The sequence below is a fragment of the Ranitomeya imitator genome, chromosome 2, assembly GCF_032444005.1.
Source record: "Ranitomeya imitator isolate aRanImi1 chromosome 2, aRanImi1.pri, whole genome shotgun sequence".
NCBI classification, from domain to species: Eukaryota; Metazoa; Chordata; class Amphibia; order Anura; family Dendrobatidae; genus Ranitomeya; species Ranitomeya imitator.
The window spans coordinates 384,163,351-384,174,177 of NC_091283.1; the positions used below are offsets into that span (position 1 = coordinate 384,163,351).

The window sequence follows — 10,827 nt, forward strand, 5'->3', positions numbered from 1 at the left end:
TTCTGGACCCGTGTATCCAATACATCTAGGCATATTGTATGTACCTTACACAACTTCTGATTATTCTATAATGCCTATGCAGGTTATCTTGTGGATTTCTTTATTTGGTAAGCACCTATTTCCTGTCCATTTAGGTGCATGCTGAGTGCAGCATGGGGATTGTTTCCCCCTGTCGTTTTTAATCTGGCTTAATTATTAATAAAGTGTTTTTGTCTACATTATACTTGGACTACATGCTGCTTTTTTTCTTCTGTTGGTTTTTGACCTCGTACAAGTGCAGCTCTGCTCCGTACACCTCGTACACATGGCTCTGCGCCCACACCTCGTACACATGGCTCCGCTCCATACACCTCGTACACACACGGCTCCGCTCCATACACCTCGTACACACGGCTCTGCGCCTACACCTCGTACACAATGCCTCCGCTCCGTACACATCGTACACACATGGCTCCGCTCCGTACACCTCGTACACACATGGCTCCGCTCCGTACACCTCGTACACACGACTCCGCTCTGTACACCTCGTACACACACGGCTCCGCTCCGTACACCTCGTACACACGGCTCTGCGCCTACACCTCGTACACACGGCTCCGCTCCGTACACCTCGTACACAATGCCTCCGCTCCGTACACCTCGTACACAATGCCTCCGCTCCGTACACCTCGTACACACATGGCTCCGCTCCGTACACCTCGTACACATGGCTCCGCTCCGTACACCTCGTACACACGACTCCGCTCTGTACACCTCGTACACATACAGCTCCGCTCCGTACACATCGTACACACACGGCTCCGCTCCGCACACCTCGTACACACGTGACTCTACTCCATACAGCTCGTACAAACGGCTTCGCTCTGTACACCTCGTACACACATGCCTCTGCTCCATACACCTCATACACACGGCTTTGCTCCGTACACACGTGGCTCCACTCCACACACATTGCACACACGGCTCTGCTCCATACACCTCATGCACACACGGCTCCGCTCCGTACACCTCGTACACGCACGGCTCCGCTCCGTACACCTCGTACACGCACGGCTCCGCTCCGTACACACACGACTCTGCTACATCCACCCTGTAAACCCCTCCTGACCCCACACATAAACTTCCCCTCATCCAGCACAGCAGAGTCCTGCATACACTGAGGCCCATGATCATGTGACCCCTGACTCCTCCCCTCCGGTGACCTCATCACAGGTCCTGTGCGCACAGAACAGCCATATATGTGGTGTGCAGCTCTGCCGGTGGAGGTAGGTGCTGGAGATTCCCCATTACTGGGCAGGGGCAGTGGACATTAACCCCCTCAGTGCTGAGCCTGTGGTAAATCTCTCTATGTGACTATAGTGGGACTGTGTGTTATACCGGGGGCAGGACGGGGCCATGACTGGATGTAATGATCATGTGACGCCGGTAACAGCTCCGGAGATTTCTTACATGGGATCTTTATGATGTTACATCGTCATCTTCTCCCCATTCAGGTCCCTACAATATCGGATCCTCTCAGTGGAGATCTTCTATATAAGAGAATTCTCCTGAGTGACCCTACAAGGATGGATAGGGACAGGGACAAGATGGCGGAGAGGATATTACACCTCAACCTAGAGATCCTCTTCCGGCTTACTGGAGAGGTGAGAGATTCTGATGACGTCACATTACATCATTCTTATCTATGGGAATAACAGATGGACAGAACTGGAGAGGTGAGGACTCTGGAAATGTCTGTAGTGAGGATTATTAATGTGTCTCTCCATAACCAGGATTACACAGTAGTGAAGAAGACCTCTAGTGAGCGCTGTCAGGACCCTGTGTCTGAGGGATGGGGAAGACCCCTGAACCCATTCACAGGGCCTCCACCTCACCCCCTGATACATGAAGACATCAATGGCCAGAAGATCCTAGAACTCACCTACAAGATGATTGATCTGCTGACTGGAGAGGTGACACTGCTGGGAATGCTGGCACATTATACATTAACGCTATGGAGGGATCAGGGAGATGACGGTATCATTGTATGTGACAGGTTCCTATAAGGGATCAGGATGTCGCCGTCTATTTCTCCATGGAGGAGTGGGAGTATTTAGAAGGACACAAAGATCTGTACAATGACGTCATGATGGAGGTTCCCCAGCCCCTCACATCACCAGGTAATACACAGGACTAAATACACACGGCCTATAATTATCTGTATGTAAAGAATGAATTCAGTCCCTGTATGTGTTTCCTCCAGTTCTATCCAGTGAGAGGACAACACTAGAGAGATGTCCCCGTCCTTTTCTTCCACAGGACTGTAAACAAGAAGATCTCGATGTTCCTCAGGATCATCAGGTAGATGGAGAGAAGGTGTCATGAGATCTCCCGTATGATGTGTAGAAGGCTGTGAAGGTCTTGTGTTCAGTCTTACCTTACCAACCAGTATTATACACCAAACAACCAATTTATTAGAGACTGACCCTTTCCTGATTTAAACTTTCAAGAAACAGATCTCTTTGAAGTCAGCATAAAATGAAGTGATGCGTTTTCAGTGGTAATTTTTCTTGCTTCCTTGGCCTTCACAGTCTCCAGATGTTAATTCTATAGGGAATCTCTGAGAGGAGGTTGAATAGGTTATTACTAGCATGTTAGTACCTCCATCTAATTTGTGGCAACTGCAAGAAGCTATGCTGCAGAATTTAAATGTATAGGTGGGCGCAAGTGCAACTTGAAAGGTATTATGCGTATTGGCTGCAAACAGGGCAACACCACAACGTTGTCAAAAATTAAACATATAGGTCAGTGGTCCCCAACCTTTCAGACCTTGAGAGCCACATCCAGCTCCTGTCTCTTACAGAAGTGGCAACCAAAGCCCCCATTATGGGTATAATAATAACCAAAGCTTTTCCACACAAATCACCCTGATGCAGTATACCAAGATCCAGAGGTTCCCACCACACCCCACCACATTCAGCATTCTCCCATCACACACTCCCAACACAGTCACATCCAGCATCAAGCACCTCCTCTTACCGGTAGGTTCATCCTGTCTCCAGTGTACCATACTTAAATTATCTCTAAACCCCCAAGACCAGTAGAAGTGTACCCAAATCTGCTCTTCTGTGCAGGGCTACTGACAAAGCTCACCATTTTCAGATGTGCTCTTCATATCAGTTTTCTAAATCTGGAGCTAATGCACGAAGCTGGCAGACAGCCCCGAGCCACAATTCATGGCACCGCGAGTCACATGTGGCTCTCGAGCTACAGGTTGGGGACCCCTGATATAGATACTCATACAGTTTGCGCCTATACATACCATTTGTACCAATAAAAAAGGAACATATTTATTCAATGTATATTAAAAGATTAAATAATCAAATTTCATAAAAAGTCATTCATATGAATAGTACCTAAAATCTAAAGTCCAATTAGTTCACATAAATTTCTTGATCCAACTGTTCATGCAAATTTATTCCTAGTTTTATGCAGATGGCAGGCAATACTGTATTTACCTCTTTAAAGGCGATGTTGGAGTCCACAGCATGGTGTTTTTTTTTTCTAGAGTCCCCCTTTGTAAAGATGATGGTAGTAGTAGTAGCAGCAGCTGAGGAAACAAATATCTTCAGGAGCGCTGTCCCGGCCGGTGACAAACGCTCCCTCAGCCTCCTTCCCGGTGGTGCATGTGCTTTGGGAGCTCATGATCAAGGTCTACGGTCTAGCGTTCAGCCGACAGGACCTTGTGTGACGTCAGTTGTCACATGACTAGCAGGGGTATGAGGCGCTGTTAGGACCAATTCCTACACGTTTCAGAGATCGCGGTCTTCTTTTAGTCAGGGATGGTCCATAAGTTGCATTCAGTACGTAACCTTTTCTGGACAAGGCCTGTTTGGACGAAACGCGTTGACACTCAAAGGTTGCTCTTCTGTTTTGAATGTAATAAAATAAATTTTGTTTGCATCCAAAAGGAGTGTGCAATTGATATTTATTCTATATAATCTATGAGGGACCTCACCAATTCCCCTCAATTGGCACCTCCGTCAGTGAAATACCTCAGTGTGCACGCCAATATCTATTTTTCATCATCGAGGTTACCACGGGCCACTGAGGCTGCATTTCCAGCTGCGTGTCCCTTGTATGTTATGTTTGTTATCATTTTTTCTGATAATGTTATTTAATAAAATTTGTTATATTTTTTTAGACTGTTACGTTTGGGTTCTTTGATACTCCGTAATTTCTTTGTAGCATTCATTGTATAGTGGAGTTGTTCCCTGTCATTTCTTATGTCCAGTATAGGGTGTTTCCCTAAAAATACTGTATTGATATGCATCAGTGGCATGTGTATTTTGCATTTCCAGCCGGTCTGAACTGCGTGACCTCAGCACCGTGACAAAAAGTCAATGAGTTCAGTACAGTTCAGCTCAGTGAGTTTACCACAGATCACCGTGAGAAAAGTTCTGTTTATCCCCAGACATGGATTACAGCATGGGGCAGAACGTCAGACATTACTAACGCCTCTCCATTACTAATCTGTGGGCTTGATGTCGCCAAACAATACAAAAATGACATCAACCCCACATCCCACAAATATGAACTCCACTTGCCACAGGGCAAGTGGGAAGAGCCTGACAAAGCGCTAGAATTGTCGCTGCTATTTTTAGGCTGGGAGGCCAGTATTCATGGCCCCTTACCAGCCTGAGATTACCATCCCCCAGTTGTCTGCTTTAGCAAGGCTGGTTCTCAAAAATGGGGGAGACCCCATGCTGGTATTTTTTTTTTTTTTTTATTGTTTATTTAAATAATTTAATAAAAACAGCACTGGGACCCCTTTATTCTTGGTAACCAGCCCTGCTGACACTATGAGTTGCAGCCCATAGCTCTGTTTTGCCTGGATGGTTATCAAAAATACAGGGGAACTCACTCCTATTTTTTTTTATTTATTTATTTACAGCGAAGGCTGATAAATACTCCCATCAGCTGCCGCCTGCTTTTGCTGTTATCAGTTGAATTCAAGTCTCAACATTCTTCCCTGCTAACAATTAGAGGAAAAGTATAATAGAAACATATGCACCACTTCTGCATTTATCACCCACTCCTGGTTTTGGCTACAAATACTGATGTAAAATACTGACCAAATACTGCTAGTGTGACGGCAGCCTAATGCTGATCACAGCGTGAGCAGGGCAGAATGATGCAAGTTGTCTTCAGCACCTGGTGCCGGGGAACAGCGCGAACAGTACCGTTGCTCTCCAGGCGCCGATACCTGTGGTACTGATGCAGCACATGGGCGGCTCACGCTTACCACAAATATTACACATACGGGCACTGATATCTCCGGTATTGTTTTTTCCAATACTGGAAATATCAGGACTTGTGAAAGAGCTCTAAAGCTGATCATAGACATTAGATGTTGTGTGGATATTATCACAATTTTCTGGTTATGGAGACTGCTGGTTAGGGTTAGGAGCCGACAAGTTGGATTTATACAGGAGATCGGCAGCTATGTATTAACTATGGCTGTCAATTGTATTCGACATTTTCATTTATGATTTTTTTTTTTCTTTTCTTCAAATCATTTCATGTAACTTCTCCATCTGTCTCTGACTTTTACAATATTTATTTCAGGATAAAGATCTGCCCCATATTAATACCCCAGAGACATATGTGAGGGGTGATGAGCGGTGTAAAGGGGAGATTCCTACAGATAACAGCACAGGTGAGTAGTGACCACTAAATGCAGTGAAGTCACAGGTTCTACTCAGTCACTGACTGGTGCAATTATGTGATTTTTTTTTTTATTTTTTTTTTTTTAGGTATATTGCACAAAGTTTTTATGTGGAATTTCTCTGCCCAAAAATTGATTCATAAATAGAAAAAATTAATATCGCCAAACTGAAATGGCTCTGTTTTCCACACACAAAAAAAATTCAGGGCTTGATTGTAGACCATCATGTTCCTTGTATACTGCAACACTGTGGCACTGCAGTGTACCAAACAAGTGACAGCAAGATTTTTTGTTCACCTTTTAAATAATAAAATAAACTACAGTACATTTTTTTTTAAAGTTTGAAGTCATAGTCCTTCTGACCTGGATATTCCCTGGTCATTTTTTAAGCAATGAACACCATTAAAGCAAACCCAGAAAATTAGTGGGCAAATGCATGTTTTTTCACTATTTAACTCATTCAGATTTTTTATTTTTTTTAGTACTTGGTAAAGTGAATGGTGTCATTTACTGTACCTTGAAAAATTATTCGTACAGTGAACTTTTCCACATTTTTTTCATGTTACATCTACCAAGCTTAAATGTATTTTTATTGGGATATTATGTGATATACCAATACTAAATAACAAGTTTCTGTGAAGTAAAAAGGAAATAATATATGGTTGTCTCAATATTTAAAAAATATAAATCTGAATAGTTAGACATGCATTTGTATTAATCACCCCTGTAGTCTGATACCCTTAAATAAATATTTTGAATGGATCAATTGTCTCCAAAAGTCACATAATTAGTAAATCATAGAATGATAGCGTTGGAAGGGACTTCCTGGGTCATCTGGTCCAACCCCCTGCTCAAAGCAGGATTCACTAAATCATCCCATACAGATGTCTGTCCAGCCTCTGTTTGAAAACTTCCATAGAAGGAAAACTCACCACCTCTCATGGCAGCCTGTTCCGCTCATTGATCACCCTCACTGTCAAAAAGTTTTTTCTATTATCTAACCTGTGTCTCCTCCCATTCAGTTTCATCCCATTGCTTCTAGTCTTTGCTTGTGCAAATGACAATAAAGATGATCCTTCCACAATGTGACAGCCCTTGAGATATTTGTAGACAGCTATCCTCTCAGTAATTTTTTTTTTTTTGCAAGCTAAACATTCCCAAATCCTGCAACTATTCCTCATAGGACATGGTTTGCAGATCGGTCACCATTCTGGTCGCTCTTCTCTGAACTTGCTCCAGTTTGTTGATGTCTTTTTTTTTAAATGTGGTGCCCAAAACTGCACACAGTATTCCAGATGAGGTCTGACCAAAGAGGAGTAGATGGCAATAATGACTTCGCGTGACCTAGACTGTATGCTTCTGTTAATACATCCCAGAATTGCATTTGCCTTTTTTGCTGCTGCATCACACTGTTGACTCATGTTCAGTTTATGATCTATTAGTATACCCAAGTCTTTTTCACATGTGCTGTTGCTTAGCCCTATTCCTCCCATTCTGTAAATGCTTTTTTAATTTTTATTGCCCAGATGTAGTACTTTGTATTTTTCCTTGTTAAAAAAGAATTCTGTTAGTTGCCCACTGCTCCAGTTTATTATATATTTTTGAATCCTCTCTCTCTCTTCTCTAGTATTAGCTATCCCTCCTAGCTTTGTGTAATCGACAAATTTAATTAGTGTACCCTCAATTTCTTCATCTAAATCATTGATAAAGATCTTGAACAATACAGGGCCCAGGACAGAACCCTGTGGTACCCCACTTGAGACATTCTTCCAACTGGATGTGCAGCCATCTACACACAGGTGGATTGGAGTCCACCTGTGTGTAATTTCTTCTCACTATAACTACAGCTGTTCTGTGAAGGCTAGGCCTCAGAGGTTTGTGTGAGAACATTAGGCTTCAAATATGATCATGAAAACCTTTTGTACACACCAGATAGGTCAGAGATAACATTGTGGAGAAGATTAAAGCAGGTTTAGGTTCTAAAAATAAAAAAAAATGCTAAGCTCTGAACCTCTCACGGAGCACTGTTCAATACATCATCCAAAAATGGAAGAACTTCAAACCTATCATAACATGGTCGTGTGCTTAAACTGACATCTAAAACAAGGAGAGCACTAATTTGAGAAGCAGCCAAGAGGCTCATGGTCACTCTGGAGGAGATGCAGAGATCCACAGCTCAGGGGGTAGAATTTGTCCATAGGACAACTATTAGTCGTATACTCCAGAAATCTGGCCTTTATGGAAGAGTGTCAAGAAGAAAGACTTTTTTAAATCAAGAAATTCTTTTTGCAGTTTAAACAAAGACATGTAGGCTATTTAGCTAGCATGTGAAAGAAGGTGCTCTTGTCCGATGAGACCAAAGGAGAACTTTTTGGGCTAAATGCAAAACGCTATGAGCGGCGGAAAATTAACACTGCACATCACCATGAAAATACCTTTCCCACCATTAGCATGGTGATAGCAATCTTTTAGACCCTACTTTGACTTGTATAGGTTCCATCACAGTCTTAATCAGTTGACAATTGGATGTTAGTTCAAGTTGTATAGGAATGTTGTAAAGAGTGTAAGTATTATAATCATTAATATAATTTAAAGCTTGCATAAATGAAAAATAATAAAGTCTCTGTTTTTCTTGACAGATGACTTTACAAGAAGATCAGAAGATAATGTAATATTTTCAGAACTTAAATCAGATGATCATGGTATCACACCAAATACACTCACAGCTCATCACAGCAAAGATCTGTTGTCTGATCCTTTTCAAAAGCTGCTATCTTTTCACTTATCACAGACTATTCATCAAAACAGAAATATCAGAAAGGACAATGACCATCAAAGAGCTCACGCAAAAATAAAGGCTTTTTCATGTTCAGACTGTGGGAAATGTTACTCTTTGAAATCTTATCTTACTAAACACCAGAGAATTCACTCAGGGAAGAAGCCATTTTCATGTCCGGAATGCCAAAAATGTTTTACAGAAAAGGAAACGCTTGTTAAACACTTGAGGATTCACACAGGGGAGAAGCCATTTTCCTGTTCAGAATGTGGGAAATGTTTTACACAGAAGGAACATCTTAGCAGACATGACAGAATTCATACTGGGGAGAAGCCATTTTCATGCTCTGAATGTGGAAAATGTTTTATTGAAAAAGCAAATCTTATTACACACCAGAGAAATCACAGAGGGGAGAAGCCATTTTCTTGCTCAGAATGCGGAAAATGTTTTACAGAGAAATCAAGTCTTGCTAAACATCTTAAAAAACACGTAGGAGATATGCCATTTTCATGCTCAGAATGTCAAAAATGTTTTACATTGAAATCAAAACTTGTTAGACATCAGAAAATTCACACAGGGCAGAAGCCATTTCCATGCTCAGAATGTGGAAAATGTTTTACAGAGAAGTCAAGTCTTGTTAAACATCAGAAAAGACACACAGGGGAGAAGCAGTTTTCATGTTCAGTCTGTAATAAATCTTTTAATGAGAAATCACATTTTATCTCACATCAGAGAAATCACACAGGGGAGAAGCCTTTTTCATGTTCCAAATGTGGGAAATGTTTTAAAGAGAAATCAAGTCTTGTTATACATCAGAGAATTCACACAGGGGAGAAGCCCTTTTCTTGTGCAGATTGTGGGAAACGTTTTATAGATAAATCAGGTTTTTGTAGACACCAGAGAACTCATACAGGAGAGAAGCCATATTCATGTTCACAATGTGAGAAATGTTTTACAAGGAAATACCATCTTGTTAGACATTATAGTAGTCACACAAGGGAGATGCCTTGTTGATGCTTAGATTGTGGCAAATGTTTCACCAATAAATCAAATGTTCATAAACATCGAATGCATAAAGGACAGAAGCCATATTGACATTCAAAATGTGGGAAATGTTTTACACAGAAATACCATCTTGTCTTATATTATAGAATCACACAAGGGATAAGCTGTTTTTATGTTTAGATTATGGGAAATTACTTCATCATCTAAATGTAATTTTTATTTTAAAAAAATTGACAAATTTGTAAAAGTAAAAACACTACACTTATAGTCTGCAAGAGAAATATTAAACAATTTAGACCACTAACTTATTATTAGGAAATATATGCAATTATCAGTAGACATGTTATTGAAAAGCAAAGAGATTACAAATAGCACTGACATCTCAATTATTTGTATTATAATTGTAATATATGTAAAACTGCATCTTATTGTGTTTGTTGGTTTCTTAATCTTTCACCAGGTATGGCATTGGTCATGGTGAGACACTGTTATATGTGATAATTACAGTTGCTGAGTTTACCATCCAATGCCTAAATTATCTTACTAACAGGGTATCCAATTAATTAGATGACATCAGCTAATAATTCGATGGTTCAGTAAGTAACATGAACCGCATTGTCTACCCACTCCTGATATCAGATCAGGTTGGGGATGGTGAGGTCTGAAAACACCTTTTAATCTTGTTATGAGTCATTATTAAACTTTTAGTTTTAAAAGCTATCATTGTGTTTGCATCTGTATTCTTTTATTATTTGATTTGTCCATATACATTAAATGGCTGGTGGACGAACCATCGTTTGGCCGACAGCTATTTCAGTCGATTTGTCGATAAACAGGAGCCTTTGCTTGCCTGAGCGCTTCTGTGTTCTCTATAAGGCTTCTTTCACACTTGCGTTGTGTGACGTACATCGCAATCCGTCGTTTTGGGAAAAAACATTCTGCAAATGTGTCCGCAGGATGCGTTTTTTTCCTATAGACTTGTATTGCCGACGGATTGCGACGTATAGCCATACGTCACGTCCATCGTGTACTGGATCCGTTGTGTTTTGGCGGACCGTTGTCCCGAAAAAACGTTCAATGTAACGTTTTTTTCGTACGTCGGATTCGCCATTTTCTACCGCGTATGCGCGGCCGGAACTTTGCCCCCTCCTCCCCGGACTTTAGAATGGGCAGCGGATGCGTGGAAAAACTGCATCCGCTGCCCACATCGTGCATAAATTTCACAACGTGCGTCGGTATGTCGCGCCGACGCTTAGCGACGGACCCATACCGACGCAAGTGTGAAAGTAGCCTAAGAGAGTCGTTGACTGATATCGTCTGATGGCTTATTTTAGGGAGA

The 10,827-nt window shown here is 41.6% G+C and overlaps 1 protein-coding gene across 2 annotated transcripts; it reads left to right on the plus strand.

Moving 5' to 3' along the window:
• Nucleotides 1–1,210: 1,210 nt before the first annotated feature.
• Nucleotides 1,211–10,208, plus strand: LOC138664070 (oocyte zinc finger protein XlCOF22-like). 2 transcript variants are annotated; one of them, XM_069750493.1, is made up of 7 exons: nt 1,215–1,265; nt 1,494–1,643; nt 1,773–1,952; nt 2,036–2,159; nt 2,243–2,340; nt 5,608–5,698; nt 8,347–10,208. In XM_069750493.1, exons 1-7 carry the CDS (start codon nt 1,239–1,241, stop codon nt 9,495–9,497), a joined length of 1,821 nt encoding a protein of 606 aa, XP_069606594.1. In that variant the 5' UTR covers nt 1,215–1,238; the 3' UTR covers nt 9,498–10,208. The 2 variants fall into 2 exon arrangements, with proteins under 2 accessions (XP_069606595.1, XP_069606594.1); XM_069750494.1 differs by lacking the exon at nt 1,773–1,952 and having other exon boundaries at nt 1,211–1,265; nt 1,494–1,715.
• The last annotated feature ends 619 nt before the right edge of the window (nt 10,209–10,827 follow it).

Coding starts and splice junctions, on each gene's coding strand:
- LOC138664070 (XM_069750493.1), top strand. CDS start 1,239: ATGTGGTGTGCAGCTCTGCCGGTGGAG. Junction 1,266..1,493: donor GTGCAGCTCTGCCGGTGGAG/GTAGGTGCTGGA, acceptor CTCCCCATTCAG/GTCCCTACAATATCGGATCC. Junction 2,341..5,607: donor ATGTTCCTCAGGATCATCAG/GTAGATGGAGAG, acceptor TATTTATTTCAG/GATAAAGATCTGCCCCATAT.